Below are 22,727 nucleotides of genomic sequence, written 5' to 3'. Positions count from 1 at the left end.
TTTTTCTCCTCTGTTTTGTAGTTCTGCAAACACCATGCTTTAATTTTATTTAGTATTGTGTAGTGTAGACCCTATTCAGAGTGGGTACTGGATGTAAAAAAACGCACTAGTGCTTATCTATTATCCTTGAAATAAAGCATTTTGTCTTGTCTAGTCTTATCTTTCCACAGTGTCCTATACTTTTCATGAAATAATCAGACGGTCCAGATTTTTAATTTTCATTCCCAAGACTGATTCAGATGATGCAATGGAAAATTCTGCCTGTCGATGACAGCATGTTAGGGTATACCTTGCCCTTCCTTTCATTTACTCCCTGCTGTGTTTGTCACACGCAACAGAAACAGACCACCTGCAGAGTTGATCAGGAAACCATCAACAGTGCCTCACCCCCCTCCAAAAAAAGGGAAAAAAAAGACACCCCCCCACCCACACCCCTCCCAAAAGTGGACAATGCTCCACTGTTGTGATCCAAGTTTTGCCAGTCTAGCTGTGTAACTCAAAGTGGGACCCAGGGACTTCAAAAAAAAAAATAAATAAAAGAAAGAAAAAAAGAATGCAGATTTCAGCGACTGATAGTGACCAAGCCAACAACCGACCTCCCTCCTGTCCCTCCCATCCCACCTGTTCCACTTACAGCCACAAAGAATTGTGACGCCATTTGATGCATCACAGCGGGTGGTATCACTTAAAGGGGTGAAAAGTCCTTCTTGGTATCACACTCATGCGAGGCGGAAAACGTACATAGGTGAAGTTTTGTAGCAGGATATTGTTCCCGATGGCAGCTGTTTGCTCACTGCAACCATCCCATCAACTATTGATCAGAGAGGCTCAATGACCTTTGCACATCCCAGTAAGTGCCTCAATCTCTGCGACATGACAGTTCCGTGTGGCTGTGTGCTTACAGTCCCGATGGCAAGTTGTGAGGTTAACAGATTGCTTTTTGCTTTGGTTTGTTTTTTTCTGGTTTCACTACTGTATAATTGCATTCTGTTCCTCTCCCTTGCTCTCCTGGTTGTTTCTGTCTTTTTTTTTCCTTCTTTTTTTTATTTTTTTATTTTTTATTGTCCTCCTCAACCGTACAATCTTGAGTATGTGCATGTATCAAGTAAGTGTGTGTGCGTGCGTGTGTGCATACGTGCATACATGCATGCATGCATGTGTGTGCATGTTTGTGTGTGTGTGTGCATGTGTGTGTGTGTGTGCGTGTGTCTGTGTTTATGTTGGGAGAGTAGGCTTGGGAAGGCAATATCTGAGTGGCTGCACTATTGATGTGCTATTTCTAACATTCCCTGTTTCTAATCTAAGATGGTAAAATATAAAAATAAACAATACATAAAATGGGAGCTGTACCTAAGTACACTCATGGTGAACACTTAAATCCATCCTTCCCCCTCCCTCTCTCCATTCTCTTTCTGTCCCTCCTTTCTAACACACACACACAAACACACACACACACACACACACACACACTGGAAACACACATACACGCTCACCACTTCATTAACGTAATTAGCCCTGGGCCTGATAAGAAATCAGTGGCTGCCAAAACATTTTGCAGACATTATCCAGATATTTGTAAACACGATGGATATGCACTTTCTCCATACAGACATTCTCCACAAATAGTTCTTAACCATTCGCTTAATTGCATTTTTTCATGCGACCATATTTGTGTGAGTGATTACATGCATGCCTGTGTGCACACAAACCAACCAGTGCATGTGGGTTTGTGTTTCTGCAGATGGGTCAGTTTGTGTCTATGCATGCCCCGTTTGACAGTACATCTGCTCATACATATACATGCTTGCTGCCCAGAATGTCTGCACATGAGACTGCATGTACACTTGTCAGTAAAACATTAGTTTGTCTGACAATAAATAGCTACTGTGCTGTGCTGTGCTGTGCTGTGCTGTACAGCACTGTAAAATACTATACTGTACTGTAGTGTACTGTACTGTTATGTACACCTGTGTAGTCTATGATCATCCAGATACACACATATGTCTGCCAGTCATCATCAGAGGCAAAACCTTGTCACAAGAAGTCCTGCTAGTGCCAAAATGGCACATCTGGTATGTGACCAAATCCACACATTCTTCACATCAACAAATGAAAACACGAATCACTTAAACCTGGTCTCTGTCTTATATTAAAACATATACGGTATTAAAAAAAATAATTAAATATAAACCTGTTTCAACATAAGTATGGACTTTCACATGATACACAAATGTATAAATGTCTTGTAATAAAAGTTAACATGATACAATCAAAACATATAAAAAGTACTGACTTACAAGTTACACATGGTCGCTCAATTAAAGAACCGTCTTTCAATAAAACTTAGCTGATACTATCCAGTCGCAATGCAAGTACTTATATGCACACAGTACACAAAAGTACAACTGTCTTGCTATAAGCACAAAACAAACCAGTCACGGTAAAAGAACAGACTTGCACAAAGTCGCAGAAACACACAATTATCTCAATGGAATTTATTTAGTTTCAATAAGTCGTTCACAACGAAAGTATTGATTTGCAAACAGTACACAAACATACAACTCTTTTACATTAACACAAAATAAACCATTAAGTACTGATTTCAAACAATACACAAACATACAACTCTTTTACAGTAACACAGAAAATAAAGCATGTCACAAGTATAGACATGCACATAGCACACAGAATGCCTGTGTATAACAGTCTCACATGAACACAAACCAGTTACATTCTAAATACAGACTTACAGTTACACAGAGTACACAAACGTACAACTGTCTTACAATGACCAAAAAAAACAAAAAAACATGTGACAACAAAGTATAGACTTATGCACAGTACACATATGTACAACTGTCTTGTATCAACACAAAAGAAACCATGTCACAACAAAAATATATATAGATTAGTACACAAAACCTACACCCATTTTATACATTAACACAAAAGAAACCAGTCTTATCAAAAGTATTTAACTGCACACAGTACACAAACCTACAACTGTCTTACATTAACACAAAACAACCAGGTGACAACAAAAGTAAAGGCTTGCAAACTGTACACAAACATACAACTGCCTTACACTGACACAAACCAAACCATGTCACAACAAAAGTACAGACTTGCACACAGTGTACACAAACGTACAAGTGGCACGCTCTCTTGCACTTACTTTTCAACTTTGCTCGGACTTTGTTTGCATTTTTCTTGATTTCCAGCATCAAATCCTCTAACTCCTCCTTCATTTCTGAAACAAGATTGGAACTAAGCTCATCACGCTGCCACAATAAAAAAAAAAAACACAGCAAAAACACATTGGCACTGAACGTATTGAAAACCACGGACACAAAATCCTGAAAGAATAATAAAATGCACTAATGAAAAATCTTGTGTTCAAAATTTGTACTGAAAAACAAACCACCAGAATTAACTTAGTGTACCATCAGATCATCTGCAGCAAAGGAAAAGAAACAATAAACAGCAAAAAATAATTCATAATTAAAAAACATAAATAATATAATTTACTGAAAATGCCGACAGTTTAACAACAGGATATGCATAAATTCAGAGGCAGCATGAACACAGAAACTTGCTGACAAAGATATCTAAAATCACAAACAGGTTAACAACATAAAAAAAGAAATTGAAAAAGTAAACTATATAAGAATAAAAGGCATGGGTTTTGAGACCAATTACTTCAACACCCTATCAATTACCATAAAAGCAAAAACAGAGTAGTCTTCTTGTGCCCACACAAACACATGCACCCACACATGCACACACAACACTTACTGTCATCCGTCTGGGGTGCAGAGAGAATTGCACTGTGTTTTTTCTTCACCTCATCAACATTGGCTGCTATTTTATCGATCATCTCTCGGATCTCATCCACCTACAAACCACCAACCATCATGTGAAAATACAGTTTTAAAACATTAATTTTACACCAAAAAAAGATAAGTTCCGAAATACATTATCTAACTAAGTTGTTCATTTTACATCAAAACATCAATAACTTTTTTTTTTTTTTTAACTAAGGATCAGTGATACTGATACACACACACACACACACACACACACACACACAGAAAAAATAAAGGGACACAATAAATTTCCAAATCAAATTGTGTGTGTGTGTGTGTGTGTGTGTGTGTGTGTGTGTGTGTGTGTGTGTGTGTGTGTGTGTGTGTGTGTTGTGCTTGCCTGATTAATTTCCATCTGTCTTTGTTAGTCTGTGCATCACTGTATGCACTGTGTGTGCGTGTGTGTGTGCATGTGTGTGTGTGCGCATGCGCACATGTGCATGGCTGCATACAAATTATGGTACAAGCATACATGTGTGACCAACCCTGTTGAAGTGCGCATGTGAAATCCAGATTCAGACAAGTTTAATTTCATTTGAGAAACTGAAGGTGTTTATATCATAGACATGCACACAAGTTGAAATAAATCATAACTCTGTTCAACGATTTTCTTTGATTTGCATCAACTTTGTACATGTGTGCATGTAAGTGTGCATGCGTGTTTGTGTGCATGCACAAGCATGTTTATCTGTGTGTGTTCGTGTGTCTACGAGTGTGAGCATGCACATGTACATTTGTGTATGTGTGTTCATGTGAGTCAGTATGCAGGTGCATGTACCAGTATATATATGTGTGAGTATGTCTGTGTGCGAGCATATACGCTCATGCAAATGCATAATTTTATTTCATGCGTGTGTATGCTACATATCTGTGTTTATGTGTGTGTGAGCATGCGGGTGCATGTACATGTTCTGTGTATGTGTGTGTACATATTGTGCATGCATATGTGTTGTGCACGCATGTGTGTGTGTGTGTGTGTGTGTGTGTGTGTGTGCTGCGTATACATGTATGTGTGCTGCGCGTGCGTGTGCGTGCATACGTACGTGTGTGTGTGTGTTGTGCTTGCCCGATTAATTTCCATCTGTCCTTCTTTGTCTGTTAGTCTGTGTATCACTGTATGCACTGTGTGTGTGAGTGAAAGGCCGTTTATGTTGCTGTGTTATCTCCATATCTGTACTTTGCTTTGCACAATACTCTCTTGTTATATATCCATGTGTGTGTTTGTGTGTGTGTGTGTGTGTGTGTGTGTGTAAGAGAGAGAGACTGTGTGTGCATGCTTGCAACTAAATGCAAGATACTTTGAGAGAGCAACAAAGACTAAGAGAGAGAAAGTGTGTGATTGTCTTATAGATCAAGTCTGTGTGCACACAAGAGAAAACATGTTTGTCTTGCTGATGTTGGTTATCAGTGCTTTTTATTCTGCTTTTTTGTTTTGTTTTTGTTGTTGTTGACATTGCTGCTAACCTATAAAATGTTTACTACAGAACATGACAGGCTGAAATAATAGGATCAAAGGCAAATAAAATAATTCAAAGAACGTAAAGCATGTTTGACAAGTTTGGATGAAAGAACATTTTCATACATTTGAATAATTATCACACAAATAGCAGCAACACATGACAAACAGAAACATGCAATGGATTCAGTGACTCACCAAACACACTGACCCCTGCATACACACACACACACACACACAAACGTATACCAATGATACATGTATATGTACTCTCTCCAAAAACAAGCACCAACACACACACCAACAAAACTGACCACCTTGACAGTTATTGCATACAATGGTGTGGATGACAATGTTGTTCAAAACAAGTACCCCTTACTTTCATTGTCACATTTTTGATTAAAAAAAATTTTTAAATCAATAATTCTATGAATTTGTAAAAATGGTAATCTTATAAATTGAAATCAATCACCTGTTCAAAAAACTCATCCATAAAGCCGCTGCCGTCCACCGTGACGGCAACATCGTCCCCATCATCGTCATCACTTTGTGCCTGCAACAGCAAAGTACCACCACAGCCTGTGACTTTTCACCTTGATTGACTGGATTTGCATTAAATCTAGTCACCTTCCCTGATATCTGGACTAAAAAATCCATATATATATATATTAAAAAAAAAAAGAGGGGGCGGGGAGAGGAGGGGGGGACAGAGGCAGGGCGTCTGTAAGGTGGGTGGTGAGGGGGTTATGAGTGGTAGGATGATGGTTGAAGTGTCAAAATGGTTAGAGCACTGGACTCTTGCCCAAGTTTCTTGACTTCCATCCCCGGTTTCAGCGCACCTGATGGGTGAAGGGTGGAGATTTTTCAGATCTCCCAGGTCAACGTACGTGCAGACCTGATAGTGCCTGAACCCCCCTTCGTGTGTACAGGCATGAAGACATGTCATACGCATGTTAAAGATCCTGTAATCCATGTTAGTGGGTTTTGGAAACAATAATATACCCAGCATGACACCCCTGAAAACAGAGTATGGCTGCCTACATGGTGGGCACACATTAAAGCCAACTTGTATATGTACTTGTGAATATGGGAGTTGCAGTCCATGAATGAGTAAGACAAAAAAAGAAGATGGGTGGTAGGGTGGCTGGGAATTTTCATAAGAAATAAAATGGGGCACTAAAAAACATTATTTTGTGTGAGGTGTATATTGCATATGATTGAGAATAAGCGCATATCACATTTTACAGAATTTGGTCATCCATGAATTAAAATACAACACATGAATCTTGCTTGATGTTTTATATGTGTCTCCTCTTAGTTCTAGAAACGTGCAATACAACCAAATATGACTTACCTGAAATCAATGGTTTTTTGTTTGTTTATTTTTCTGTTGTTTTTTTTTTTATTTAACCATGCATGTGGAAAATCTATGGATGCAAGCTGTACTTCTGATTATCTGGATCTATCAAAATGATTAATGCCTACATAAATAAAAAATTTACAATTTATACTCAACCATAAAGGCTGTCAATACTATTTATCAGTAAACAAACTGACCACACCATTATAACACAAATTGGTATGATAAAGTATTCTTTTTGTGTTGTTTTTTTTTTTCCACTGCATTAAACAAAATCCCCCATCTGTAGTCAAATGAAAGGGGGTTTACACTTGCCACCAAGACACAAGTGTCTAATTATAGGTATATTTAATATTATCTAATACAATCACCACCTTCACGTAACTCAAACAGTAAGATCCATCCATGCTGAAAAAGAACAATTACGTATACATTATCAAATCAACATCATCATAATCAAAAGTATGTGAAATAAACAAATACAAACTATCAATTCATAAAAAATAAACGAAGAGATTTCTTTCACAGCATTCACAGGAAATACAACATACTCAAATGCATTAAAAAAAAAAATTGCACACACACACACACACACACACACATTTCCATTTTTCATACCTAATATCTGGTCTAAAACATTTCGACACTAGGCCTGAAGAGTTTCAAATCACACTATTCACAGCAAATGAAAGGTTTCAAGGTTTCAAATACAGTTTACAAATTTCTACATAAATTTATTACAGACTATAGTATAAGTGAAATGACCGATTATTGATGTAGATTCAATTTCAATTCTATTAAATGGCCATCACTCACAGAAAAAGTGGGAGTGAAATGGACTGAATTCCATGCCTTTACAATATACACACAAATACTATAAATGTGCACAATTATAACTGCCAAAAAGAAAATCCCTGTACCAAAGTATAGACAATAAAGTTTGTGTATTGTACAAATACTATAAATGTGCACAATTATAACTGCCAAAAAGAAAATCTCTGTACCAAAGTATAGACAATAAAGTTTGTGTATTGTGTATTGTATTGTGAACTTTGTACAATACCCATGGAAACTGTTGTAAATCCACTTAAATTGGGAGAGAAGGAAAAAATACATCAAAAAAATTATTTCTCTTTTGTTGTTGTTTTAATATTTCTGATATAATACACAAGATACACTTCTGATGTTAATCTTATCCAATACCATTACTTCAAAAATACATGTTATATTCCATGAGACCCTGACATAAATAAGAAAAGTACTGAATCAGAAGGGTCTTATTTCTCATGATTTAGCTTACACAATAAATGGAAATAAGGAAAACAAAGATGGTGATGAACTGGACAGACTCCACTAACTGGCAGTCACTTGCAGTCACCAACTGATCCTCTCTCCCATGCTGTACTCCAAAGGGTCTTTCTGGCAAGTTTTTTTTTTTTTTTTTTTTTTTTTTTTTTGGGGGGGGGGGTTCGTTAATTTATTCACAGACCACTTCCCCATGGCATGCTTAGCTGCCTGAAATGTTTCATTCTATGCAACAACTGGTAGCATTAATGAAGTGGTTGTTTTTGTTTTTCATGTTGTTGCTTTTTTGTTTTTTCTGTCTTCTCTTTTTTTCTTTTCTTTTTTTTCCTTTTTCTTTTTACTGCTTCAATTGACTTTTGACTTAGTTTACCTTCATGTGTGGCATACAGTACAGTAATGATGATGATAGTCGCGACGATTTTTTTTTTTTTTTTTTTTTAATGGAATGATTGTCTAATTTTCCCACATTGATCAATCTTATAAGCTGAGAATGAGATGGTGGTGTTTTATCCTGCAGCTATTTGAGCTTCCAACATCTAGGTACTATAACTGGCAACTTTCATCAGTGGTATTACAAACTGAAAGATCTAATAATTATGTCAATTTTTATCATGACCATTCATTCACTCACTCATTCAATAGACTCATACTCGAGTCTCTTTCTCACACAATATACAAACATGAGTGCACACGCACACGCGCGCGCGCGCACACACACACACACACACACACAAATACAAGTAATAAATATATATGTATGTATACATCTTCTGGTTCACTTATTCTAAAACCAAGAAATGGCATCTTCAAATTAAAATAACACAAAACTAAGCATACAACCAACATCTGATATTGATAAATAAAGGTCCAGCAGAAATATGTGTCATGTATACCAATCTGCAGGTAAAAAAATACTTTTTTTTTAATGTCAAACCTTTTTTTTTCCTAAACAAGATCAAATATTTCTAAAGATCAATAAAAAAATTAATTTTAAATTGACCCATGGACACTCATTCAGAATGGCTCTGCAACTAAGTGATTACTGTTGCCAGTAATGGGCTTAGTTAAATCAGAACAAACAATTCTGTACACCACCAAAGTGTCTCAGCAGCAGTGCAGGGTCTCCTCTGGTGTGTGGCCTCCATGCGACCTGACATAAAGGATTCCCGACAACACTGGGACTGTGACAGACGAACGCAGGTGTGGCTGTGTATGGAGGTCTAAGTGGCGTGAAAGTAATGCCACTGAAACGACGCAGATGATGGGGCAGCAAAAAAAAACAACAACTACACACACACACCAAAAAAAAAACATGTCCCCAGAGTGCTCAGACATATGTCATCAAGTTCACGTGATGCTTCATATACAACTGCACTGGCCACTTTTATGTTCCTAATCCCATGTAATCTGCCCATCCCCAAAACATGTTCCTTCTTATGATGTCTTCCGCCACCCAGCAGTAATTAAAGAGACAAGGGGTGGGCAGGGTGGATAACCTTATAAGTAGCCAAGTGACTGGCTAATTGGGGGAGCCAGATCAATAAGTCACTTTGCCATAAACGCACAGATTCGTTACCACAACCCTGTCTGACAGCTGGCTATGACTGTGTCACTGTGTTCTTAGGAAATGCCTACATAGACGCTTTCTCAAAGAGTGGACTGTGTGCATATATATATATATATATATACATATGGAGGAATTTCAAATCATAATATCAATATTCAACATGCTGTTATCTTGTTATTTCAATGACATCATCAATTGTCATCCACAACACAGCTTCAGCAAACCTATACATACTGATTTACCAAATTCTCATCCAGTTTCAGTTCATTATCAGTTATTACCAACTGATAACAAGGATTTTTAGTTTCATAATAGTATTAGTAACAGTGTAAAATTTTGTTTCAACAATCATTACTCTGGCCACAAAAATAACTAAAAAATTCACAATCCTAACTTATAAAACTTAGCAATGAATTAAAATGTCGCCACAGCATGTTCATAATACTGTCAACTCTGTAACTACATTAGTACATAGTACATTATAACAATTAAAATATAATTACGAAAACAAAATCTCTCTTTCGCATGTTGTGCATAGTGTGTGCTCATACATTCAAGTATTGAAGGCACTCTCTCTCTCCTCTCCTTTTGTATGTCTTCCCTCCTCACTCCTCTTATCTCCAACCTTTGAATCTTCTTTCTTTTTCTTTTTTTCCAACACCAAATTCTGTCTTCACCAATTGCTTTTTCCTATTCTAACTCTCTGTCTCTGTCTCTCCCTCTCTCTATCGCACGCACACACACACACACACACACTTACAATCAAGTAACATCCACACAAACTCTACAGTCATCAAACATACAAACCCACAATAAAAATACAAAAAACGAAAACTCAACCAACCATTACCAATCAATCAATACAAACCTCAAGTAACACGCTCTCAACAACCACCCAAGGGGACAGCCCAGCAGCATCCAGGCCCCTAGGGTGCCAGCCATTAGGGCCAGAGTTACAGGGTGACAAGACGCAGATAGACAGACAGATCTATAGGACTCCCAGCCTGACACGCTGACTGACTGACAGCCTCACCAGAGATCCATTGGAAGCAACTAAAAATAACCCCAGCAAGGGAAAGCGGTGGGCAGGAGGGAGGGAGGTGGCAGCCCTGTACCGGTAATAGACATCAATGTTTTGTTGTTGTTGTTTTTTGTGTGTGTTTTGGTTTTTTTAATGTGATCAAAAAGCAGAAAAGAGGAAACAAACTGATGTTAAACCAGTTATCACTATCAGGCTGAAGAATATTTGCAGAAAAAAATAATGTTTTGCAAATTCAACCAACCTGAGACCTAGAAGAAAAAAAAATCTTAAGTCCATTTTTCCCCCTATACATTTATGTTAATATTACCAATTTTTTGTCAGAGTACCATCATGTTTTTCAGTATTCTTGTCAAAGATATATGTGAAAAAGACTCAATGAAAGTACTACTACCAATTACAACTACTCTTTTCAAACGTCAAACTTTTGAAAAGGATAGTACAACAGCACTCACTTTGCAGATCATACATGGGAATGTATGATTATGAAGCATTTGTACTTCATACTGTAAAGAAACATTTAAATTTTAAGGGTATTACAATTGCTTTTTTAAAGGTTGTTGTTTAGACTGCTTACAGGTCTGTGAACAAATTATAATACATTATTACCATTTCAGCCATGAGCAAGTTTAGCAAAATGTCTCTAAATAGTAAGTTTTTGAATTCAAGACTGAGGCTGAGGAATATGGCTTGCTGTCACTTGTGTCAGCTTGAAACTGCCACTTCATCCTAAGATTATATTCAAACCGAAAAATTCTTTTCTTTTTCAAATTGCAAGTTAACAAATAATCCCTTCAGTGTAATTTCTGACAACTACCTCGATTATTGGGGGGAAAAAATGATTGCCAGTGATTAAGTGCTATGCTTTCAATGCCAAACATTTTTTTTTTCAGAACAAACATTGCAAAAAAAGGTTCTGTTAACTCAAACATTCTGAAGTTACTTTTTGAAAATTGAAAATTAACAAAAACAATACACTGGCAACTCTATTCAAAGTTAAACAGAGCTGTGATGTTTTCTTTTGACAGTTCTGTCCATCATACACTCTTTCCATCACCTATTCTACAGTTGCTAGCTTTTATTTTCAAACATCACCCGTTTCATATTCTAACTTTAAACAACACTTGCCTTTCTTTCATTCATGTAATAAATTTAATAACAAAGAACGGATTCAACAACATTTCTTCCTTCCCTCGTTCCCCTGGACACAATCTGCAAGGGATGATCAAGAACAAAGACCTTCAAGGGGAACTGGGAATGGCAAACCAAGGGGGTGGGGGTGGGGGTAGGGGGTTAAACAAAAACAAAATAAAAATATATATGTATACACATACAGAAAGAGAAGTAACTGACTGCTTATGAACCAAACGGAAGAACTCAAGAACAGGTTTTCTACTTCAAGCCCCCAGGACAAATAGTGACACAAAGTGAGAAACAGCACTGACCTCCTCATTAGTTATCTGTAAGAGCAATGTCTACTAATGTATTAGCACATTAAGGTAATTGTATGTAACAACTTCAACAAACAAATACTACTGACACAGCGGATAGTGATGACCTCCATTGTGATGTCCACAAACCAGGCCTAACCTGGTCATAAATAAAATCGTCAAGAGTCCAACTTAAAAGGCTCATGGATGATGACACTGTCAAAAACCAAATAATAATAAGAAAGAAATAACAAGAAAAAGTAGAAGGAACAAACATGAAAGACAGAACCTCAGAAACCATATCAGGTAAATTAATAGTACAATGAGGAACATGAATGATGAGTGATGACACAGTAACTGTAGAAGACCTCACAATAATGGTGGGGATTCCACTGGCAGGCGTGATTTTCCTTGACTGTTTCTTTCCACAAGTGCTTAACACCAAGTCTTCCTATGGTATCAATTATTACAATTGTCAAATAAGTTAGTAAAGATCATGATTCCTGTAAAAACATACAGCAATGTACAAAACACTACTAATCAATAGATTAGATTATGTCCTCATGATGTCACATTACAAACAATATTACACACACACACACACACACACACACACACACACACACACACACATACACAGTTCACACACACACACACACAGAGTTCACACACACACACAAAGTTTAAAGTAAACATGTCCTTATAATGTCACATTACATACAATATCACACATGCACAAGCACACACACACATTTACATGCACACACAAGCGCGCGCACACACACACACACACACACATACATACACACACAGACACACACCAGAGCTAATACACAGGCTCACTTTGTCAACACCCATGAGCCAAAACTGAAATTTATGAACTGAAAAAATAACTGCTCAAGCTGTTTCAACAGGAGAAAAGCCAGCAACCCACGTCACCAGAACTTTGGTCACAAGTTCATAAATCATAGAAAAATACAGCACTAACAGAGACACTTATTCCCCTGTAGCCAATTTCCCCTCCTTAAAACAAAAAGCAGAGCAAAAAAAAAAAAAAAAAAAAAAAAAAACTAACATAAAATGAAACGAAGAGGGATGGTTCTATTGTACGTATGTATACCTGAATCAAGAAGGACTCATCATCTTCCTTCTCCCTCTTTGAAAACTTTGGAGTGAAACAAACACATGGGAAAAAAAACATTCAGGTAAGAAGCTGTGTTTAATTTCTTTCAAGTCAATATTATTATCAACTTGACGCAAGACTTGGAAACAATACAGCACAGCATCTGAATGAATAATGACACTGCCACACTGTAACAATCACAATTTAAAGTAAAAAGTAAATTTCTAATGCTTAAAATCATATAAAACAGAAAATATGTGAACATTCTTTTTATTCTATTTCATTTTATTTGTGTGTGTGTGTGTGTGTGTGTGTGTGTGTGTGTGTGTGTGTGTGTGTGTGTGTGTTTAACTCTTAAACACATCAAGTGATCAACTTGTCAAAAATCAATAGTCAACAATGCAAAATTTGACCCAACAGCATAAGGTTGTTTTTTTTTAATCCATTCCAAGTTTCATATGTCAGTGGTACCCAAACACACACACAATAACTCACACATGATACACGGACACAGACACCAACACACTGACACAGACAGACAGACAGACACACACACACAAACACACACACACACACAATCTATCAGACAGACACAGACACAGACACACACAATCAATCTATCAATCAATTAATCACTAACACCGTAAAAAAATAAAAAAATAAAATCCAGACTTACTGAGATGTATATCATGCTGAACTAGTTTATAGTACTAGTTACTTAAATCTTCAATTCTATCATCTCTGCTGATGAATCATGAACAAGTATTAAATCTAGACTCATGAGTGAGTGACAAGAAATTCTTAATGAATACACAGTACACTAATTTTTTTCATGCTCCTTAACAACACTGAATCCCTAGTGTGATATGTTACAAATCTGAAGCTGTAACATTCTGTCCACATGACCTCAGAGGAAAAGTTGACAAAATACTTTTTTTTTTTTTCAACAAGTGGGTGGGTGTTGGGGTAGGGGTGGAGGGGTGGGGGGGGGGGGGGGGTCAGAAGGTTTCTTCCTAACAGTTTCAAAGAATATATAAAATCATTCACAATCTGAGACTGTGAACATAAATTTAGCCCTTTCACAGTCACTGCTTTCACACTGCTTACATTCATAGTCATAGTGCTTTAGTTAAATAATCCATTCGTCATGTAAGACTTTCATCCAATTGGCCCATGCTCAATCAGTCAATCACAACTCAATGCTCAGAACTTGAGAGGACTCACGGAAGGAGAAAGTGGCGGGGAGGGAGAACAGACAGTACATCCAATATTCATATGTGAAGTTGCAGTCAAGTTCTCACCAAAAAACACCATTACCATATTGTTATTACCAAACACAATTCAAAGACATATTCACAATAAAAGATTATCTGTGTGATTCAGTTATGTCTCATGAATTCACAACATATTACATCATAAATTAAGTAAAAACAGCCAAAGAGCAATAGTAAACTTGTGAGATTCACATGAAAATATTTTCCAAACTATAACAAGTAAGACTCAGACTCAGTAAATAACTCAGTAAAAACAGTCTCAACTTCTTTTTGAAAGCAGGTATTTTGCTCCAAAGTGTAGTCCCAGATCAATACTGTAGTTCATGTGTTACAAAAACAGCTTTCAACTGCTCAGCCTGCTAATCTGAACTTGATCAATTCCAGAAATGTGGATAAATTTGGCCGAGTCATGTAATGCAGACAATGAGTCATACAAAGTGAATCATACACCCATCCCTACCATCATTATTGCACTAAGGGTTGTGTTTAATATGCTCTTGTCAGTGTTGACCATTTTTTCTCCCCCTCAATGGTGTCAGTATAATGTAAAGCACAGTTGGCCTTGACTTTTTGAGAATGTCATTCTACTGGTAGGGTCTAAACCAGTCTTAACTCTTATCATCATATTGCTACACTGTGCCACAGTCGCTGTATGTCCATGGTGTGAACGTTGTATATAATTTTCATGCATGAATTTACATGGACACAGACATGCATACATGCACACACAGATACATGTGTACACATACAGTACACACACACACACACACACACACACACACACATTTTTCTTACACAAAAGCACGTGTATAAACACTTGAATGTGACATATCATGATGCATCATAATTTTATCTTTAGACCTCTGAATGGAATTAACAAGCGCAGGCGTGTGCACGCACGCGCGCACACACACACACACACACACAAACACACACACACAACACACACACACACTTCAGCACATGTATGCACATTCGTGCACACACGCATACCACACAACATCAGTTTCACATCAAATATCACTTTAAGATGAATAGACATTAAACTGAACAACATAAACACACTCACACATACTGTCCAAATGACATTTTATCACACAGCAAAAGATGTGAGGCTTCATTGTGTATTATGTCTACTCTAATGAGTTTTGTTGAAATCTTCCAGGGAAACACAAGTGACACATATTATAACCCAAACAAGCTGATAACATAACTATGTAGTATTATGTATGTCGTCATGTGTTTCTTCACCTTGTGTTTTATTTATTATGCACTCTTATCCTATTTATCTATTTAAGTACTTATGTTAAATATAAATGTGTAATCAAAACTGAAAATTATATTTTTTTTAAAGTTCAAAAAGAAAAAGAAAAAAAAACAACTTCCTCCACTGAAAACAAAACAAAACAAACAAACAAAAAAAGCTGATAACAGGACCGAGAACCCCTTTGTTTATATACATGTATATTATATATTATTCATAGATCAACAACTGAAAAAGGAAGAGAAAACACAGCATTATAAACATCCAAGCAGTTACATATTTACAATGTAGGAACTGTAAGTGTCACTCAAATTAGGAAAACAAAATCAAAAATTTCATGTGTTTGTTGTACTTGCAGATGTTGTTTTTAATTTTACTCTTAAACAAATTCACCTAAAAGTTTTATCTATCAATAACATTTTTACAGATTTCTGCTTATTATGTAATTATTGCAATGACTGGACAAGGCACAATAAAAAAAAAAATAAAAGCAAAAAGATCTGTCTGAATGCTAAGCACAACCTTTTCAGTTTTTGTTTAAATACCTGCATAATATACCATATGATGTATCCTATTATTCTTTTTTTTTTTTTTTTTATCTGAAGACTAAAACTACACCAACCCACTCCACTATTATCAATTTAGAACATTTCATGCATCACTCATCACTGATTATTTTAAAAGTAACAGCACTTGGCAGATTGTGAAAACAATCTATTATTATTTCAAAACCAAATGATAATTTGTTTTCATGGACTAAACTGAAATTCAATGTGAAACAGTTACTGCTTGAACAGTTGAAGTTGAATTGGCAGTAGAAGCTTTTACTACTGTTGAGCATTTGCTGTTATTGTTTAACACTAATAACAGTATAATTTGCAACATTTTCTTTTCCCACCAAATACCTACTGTGTCACTGACTGAGTTACTGAAGAAACATCAAGAGGCTGGTATAGTGGTACAGGCACATGTGGTGGCATATGTTGCCAAGCTAATCAATACAATTAGGAACTGAATCTTTCTCAGCAGCATCACACTTTTACAGCAAGCAATAAAAGACACACATATGGCACTGAGACTGAGAATATTTGGCAACTACCACACTGGTCACGACTTACCATGAAACTGACTTAGTGACTAATCATGTCTGATATCAAGTCCAGTAATTTTATTTAGTCAAATACCTGGTGAAATCTGTTGTCTAAACAGCTGCTGCAGATGTTCTACTTCACTTCAATGAGTTTCGTTTCACTGATCCCATATATTTTCCACAAAAACAAAAAAAAATCAAAAAGTGCATGTCAGTTTGTCAGCTTCTCTCTCTCTCTCTCCCCCTCTCTCTCCCTTTTAGCAATGCTACAGATTTACAGAGTTATCAACATTTCACAACACTGTAAACATGCTTCATGTACAGTTGTAATATTTTCACAATATTCTCTTTTTTTTGGGGGGAGGGGTGCGGGGGAAGGGCAGGGGTAGGGGAGGGGAGGTGAGGGGGGCTTTTTCTGTTTCAATTGTCTCTGCTCGTATAAAAATTTGTTTTCATACTTGATAACATACTGATAGTGATACTGTATGAGTGTGTATTCTGTAACATTATAATTATCAAATTTTCAAAGGTCTACCAGCCTCAATTTTATGAAATACCAGTCCCAATAAAGAACTTATTATCAATAAAATAACATTTTGCCTCATAATATCAGACGCCTTCATAAACATATCCACTTCACCAGTTTACGTCCACACTCTCCCTCCTCCATGGGCGCTTTCTTTCCTGACCTCAGAAGTTAAACTGTTTTTAAAGTTTATATATACTCTATGTCTATGTCTGTGTGTGTGTTTATAACATGTGTGTGTGTGTTTCACAGTTTGTGTGTGTGTGTTTATAACGAATGTATATGGTATATGAGTTTGCATGTGCACATATGGGCCCATATCAATGTGTCTATGACACGGATACACACAAGTATTTCATATGACAGACACTCAGTATTATTGATCTTGAGTTAAAAGAGTAATAAAATAAATCAAATATAATTTCATAGGCTGTAAAATTCTACAAACCAGTCCAATAGTAGGGTCAATCTTAATTTCCTAGCTTTCTGTGCACAATATAAACAATGAGATATTGGAGAGAAGAAAAAAGAATTCATAATAAAATTATACCACCACATACAGTCTCAGAGTCTTATAATATTGCTGATTTTGCTGGTGGATCTTATCTTTAAGATTCTCCGTTTCTTGTCTGGAACTGGGTTCCAATTTAAAGATCTATCAGTATGGTCACAGACAATTTGTGTTAAATATAACAATACAAATCAATAATGACCAGTGATATACTGACAGTGTGGCTGAATATGTGAATAATCCATGAGACACTGATGACTGATCTCACCAGTTCTACCGAAATTAAAACATTACTACAAGTCAAAGAAAATTGTGTAACAAGTAGATCTGGGCCAGGCAATCGTGTATAGGCGCCTCAAGGGCCGGAGGGATTGATCTGATCGATTGAATGGCGAGCAGCGTGCAAAGGCAGAAGAGGAGGGAGGTTTATCAACACTCAAACACGGCAGCCAAATCGACCAAATCAAAGCTGTCGACTGGGTGGGAGGGGCACCTGGCTCCTTCGTGTACAACGATTTTAACAGACTTGACAGCTCTGTTTTTCTGTGAATTTTCAACATCAAAGCTAGACAGAGAAGTCAACGGGAGAGACGGGAACCATCACACTTCTAGGGGCCGGGTCCAAGACAGTGGGGGACTAGAAAGTGGGTTGAACAGTCCGTACAACAAACGCATCGCCAGACCACCTACCGCTTTGAGTGCAGCCAAACGATCCTTCGTCATTTTCGCATGCAGCAGTCAACGACGCAATCCTTGCTAGCAATAACAAAACCACCTTATCCGTTTGTAGGCCATATATCGCTCACAGGAAGGAATCCCAACCGTTGCTCAAATGACAGGGATCAAATCAATACAATTTTAATATTTGCGACTACGTTCTCTCCATTTCTGCGCAAGGCTCGCTGAAGATTTCTGCTTCCGGTACTGATTAACAATGCACAGCGCCGTCTGGCGGAAGAAACTCCGCGCACAACCCGGGGATTCCCCAGCGATATTGAAAGGAGAAATGAGGGGTCTAGCTCACACTCTCGAACTAGTTTATTCCCAAAGAAGTTGAACCAAATAATGGTCGAATCATTTCGAACTTAAGACGCAGTAGAACGCTGCACACACAATCGCCAGCGAAGGATTTCTATCAATGACTCATCGTGCTTTGGACTGCGCACGTGCGAACAAAATGGGGGCGTGGCTGTCGTACGATTGCTCTATCTTTGGTGCTCGGTGTGATGTTCTGAATGTCTCCCTGGCCCGCCGGCGGAAAGCCGTGTAACAATTATCACGTAACAGATTCAAAGCGGCATGTAATGGGGCACCAACGTTTGCGATCACGATCGCGGCCCTGGGCGCCTGTTGACAGCTTGTTGCTGACAGTGCATTACCAATGGTTTTGTCCTTTCAGTCACACGTTCACAACACAACTGTGCCATCGATGCCGGCCGCTCGGTGTGTGTCACAAACGAATGAGTGAGGGACGGCGAGCGGTTGGAGGAGAGAAAGAAGTAAAAAAAAAAAAAATTTTTTTTTTTAAAAAGGAAAGAAATAGATGACAGATAATTTGTTTTCAAAGTTTAAAGGGAGAATGAAAGAGAAAAGAAAAAAAAGGAACGGAAGGGGTCACGGTATGGCTGTGGAACGTGGGGGAGAATGAAGAGGAAGGGATCTGAGAGAATTACGGAGAATTATTTCCTAAAAGAAACGAGACAGGGAGCTCAGAAATGAAAAAGAAATGAGAGAGAGAGAGAGATGTCCCCCAAAACAGTACAGTGTCACACATTCATGCATACCCATCCACAGGCTCAGTTACATACAAACGGCACACACTAGTGACACTCTGTGTGTGTCAGTGTGTGTGTGTATGTGTGTGTGTGTGTTGTGTGTGTGTGTGTGTGTGTGTGTGTGTGTGTGTGTGTGTGTGTGTGTGTGTTCATCAGTTCTTTAGCCTTTTAGTGTCTTTTCACTGAGCTATCACTGAGTGATATTAGACTGACGATTGTGTGTGTGTGTGTGTGTGTGTGTGTGTGTGTGTGTGTGTGTGTCAGTGTGTGTGTGTGTGTTTGTGTGTGTGTGTGCCACGGCTCATCCCTGAGTGGTACTATGCATGTGAGGCGGGGGCAGGCCAGCCGATGGTCACGGTAAGATAGGTGTGCTGCCGCGTGTTTCAGCCAGGAATTGTTTTCAGTGTCAGTCGATACTCAATGAAGCCACGTCGCAGCCAATGTCTCGGCTGTGACAAAATCAGTGACCACACTCAGCATGTGTGAGAACTGAACAAACTGAAACAGAATTGCCATGCCCAGTCGTCCGAAGGGTTACGCCGAGTCACTGTAATAAACTCAGTGGAGGAAGAGCCGGGTTGTACTGGCACGCTCCGTCGCTGCATTTTCTGCAGCATTAGGCAGAGCGGCCTTAGCTGCCTCCCTTGAGTAAATCAACCCCCCCCCCTCCCCCCGTCCCCCCCCCCCCCCTTCCCCCCTTACCTCCCACCTCCACTGACCCTCACCTGGTCAGTAAGATGCAGCACTTCAACAGGACATCTTTGAGCTCACTGAACTCGGGGAATCCGGCCGTTGAAGCAGTAGCCTCGGACCGGCCGGCCCCCCCACCCTCACCCCACCCTGCTAGGGGGACACAGTGCTGAACTAGGACATCTTGAAGAACACTGAACTCAACTGAGAACTGTGCCAGCTGGACTCGAGTAGAATATAAAGTTTTCTTCAAAATAGCTAAATTAAATCATAGTTAGGTGAACTTATATCATAGTTATGTAAATATAGATGAGGACAATTTGAGCTTCAAACAAAAATGAATAAATTCATAGACAAATCAAAGCCATGCGCTCCCATCACCCGTTGCGACGATAATCTGCAAAGGTTCCTGCAACGTATCGGTCCCGCAGATTCCAGATGGCTGACTGGACACTGAACTTGTATACTCAGAATGTTGCCGTATGTCTGCCACTACAGAGAGAGAGAGAGAGAGAAGGGGGGAGGGGGAGCAGGAGGAGGAAGATTATCAAGAAGTGAACTGAGACCAAGATAGTGATGATGGTGGCGTGTAAAATGCTTTCCAACCTCTGACCAAAGACACAGCTGCACCCTTTCTCACAGCAGGATGATAATCATTGTGTAAAATGCAGCTGAGGTTATCACATCCGATACAGGGGGAGGGGGACTTCCACTGATGGACTTTTTTTTTTTTTTAATCCTTTTTCTGTCTTGGAAAAAACAACTACTCCCCTTGGAATTTTTCACGACTGAGACCCTCCCCCCCCACTAATTTCAGGAGATTAATTCGCCTCATACAGGGGAAAAACTTGAACAACCACTCCCCGGACTTGGAATTCAGTTTTCACAACTGATTAAAAAAAAAACCCTACTAATTTCAGGAGATTAATTCGCTTCATACAGGGGAAAGGGACTTCCAAGGGGGGTGGGGGATTTTCTTATTTGCAGTCAAGCGTTCCGAGGCTCTTCCGCTGCAGAACAGAGACCAATGACCAAGGGAGATAATCTGTGAACTGAGTGTCTTCCGCGAACTTAGTCCGTGAGTGTCTCCCTGCCTTCACAACCTAATTGGAGAACGACAAAACACAATCAGCGCATTTCGCCTTATATTGTATTGTATTGTATTGTATTGTATTCAGTGCACTAAATTACTCCCAGTTTATCACAACAGATTTCTCCACGTGAAATTCTGGTTCCTCTCCCCGGGGAGAGCACGGCGTCGCCACAGTGCAGAGCTACCCTTCTTTTCTTTTTTTCTTTTTTTTTTCTGTCTGCAACTGTATTCATTTTACCATTAATGTGGACTTTTCGTACACAATTCTGTCAGTGATAACCCGTGCTTTTTATCACTGATTTGCCGTGTTCATATTTCATTGTATTTCATTTATCAGTTTCTTCTTCTTCTTCTTTTTGTTCTTTACTAGTTCGTGAGCTGGGTGTATATCAGTGCTGCACATGGGATCTCGGTGCCAGTATCGTTTCCGTCATCTGAATTACCGGCCACTGACCCCCAGTTGTGTGTGTGTGTGTGTGTGTGTGTATGTGTGTGTGTGTGGTCAGTGTATGTATGTGCCAGTGCGTTCGTGCGTGTGTGTGTGTGTGTGTGTATGTGTGTGTGTGTGGTCAGTGTATGTATGTGCCAGTGCGTGCGTGTGTGTGTGTGTGTGTGTGTGTGCCCAGTTTATGTGTGTGTGTGTGTGTGTGTGTGTGTGTGTATGTGTGTGTGTGTGTGTGCTGACGGTGTGCCGTGTGTGTGTGTGTGTGTGTGTGTGTGTGTGTGTGTGTGTGTGTGTGTGGTCAGTGCATGTATGTGTGTGTGTGTGTGGTCAGTGTATGTATGTGTGTTGTGTGTGTGTGTTTATGTGTGCGTGTGTGTGTGTGTGCCGTGTGTGTGTGTGTGTGTGTGTGTGTGTGTGTGTGTGTGTGTGCGTGCGGTGTGTTTGCGTGTGTGTGTGTGTGAGAGAGAGAGAGAGACTGAGAGTGTGTGCCAGTGTGTGTGTGTGTTTGTGAGAGAGAGACAGAGACAGAGAATGTGTGTGTGTGTGTGTGTGTGTGTGTGTGTGTGTGTGCCGGTGTTCTGTGAGAGAGAGAGTGAGAGAGAGAGAGAGTGTGTGTGTATGTGTGTGTGTGCAGTGTGTGTGTGTGTGTGTGTCAGTGTGTGTGTGTGTTTGTGTCAGTGTCAGTTCGTCCTTTAGTTTAGCGTCTTTTCACTATCAGTGATATTAGACGTTAAAAAAAGGGTGGGGGTGCAGGGTGGGGAGGGAGGGGGGCAGGGAAGAGGAAAACAGAAAAAGTAGAAAGCTAGAAAACTACCCCAAAAAATGCATAACTAACATGCAATTACATTTAACAGTAACAATTCACATTAACACAATTCTGAAGTACATTAAAGGAATGTAGAAATAGGGCTAT

General features: G+C 38.7%; 1 protein-coding gene across 2 annotated transcripts in view; it reads right to left on the bottom strand.

Moving 5' to 3' along the window:
- LOC143288414 (syntaxin) overlaps positions 1–18,718 on the bottom strand; it is a 103,810-nt gene extending 85,092 nt beyond the window's left edge. For both annotated transcript variants that reach the window (XM_076596856.1, XM_076596854.1), the window contains exons 1-4: positions 18,502–18,718; positions 5,795–5,875; positions 3,796–3,895; positions 3,176–3,250 (exon numbers count right to left, since the gene is read on the bottom strand). In XM_076596856.1, the coding sequence (XP_076452971.1) occupies positions 3,176–3,250; positions 3,796–3,895; positions 5,795–5,875; positions 18,502–18,534 (289 nt within the window). In that variant the 5' untranslated portion in view covers positions 18,535–18,718. The remainder of the gene's footprint in view (positions 1–3,175; positions 3,251–3,795; positions 3,896–5,794; positions 5,876–18,501) is intronic.
- Between the last annotated feature and the right edge of the window lie 4,009 nt (positions 18,719–22,727).

This window comes from Babylonia areolata, chromosome 12 (genome assembly GCF_041734735.1).
Source record: "Babylonia areolata isolate BAREFJ2019XMU chromosome 12, ASM4173473v1, whole genome shotgun sequence".
Taxonomy (NCBI): Eukaryota; Metazoa; Mollusca; class Gastropoda; order Neogastropoda; family Buccinidae; genus Babylonia; species Babylonia areolata.
This window is presented reverse-complemented; position numbering and strand designations above follow the sequence as displayed.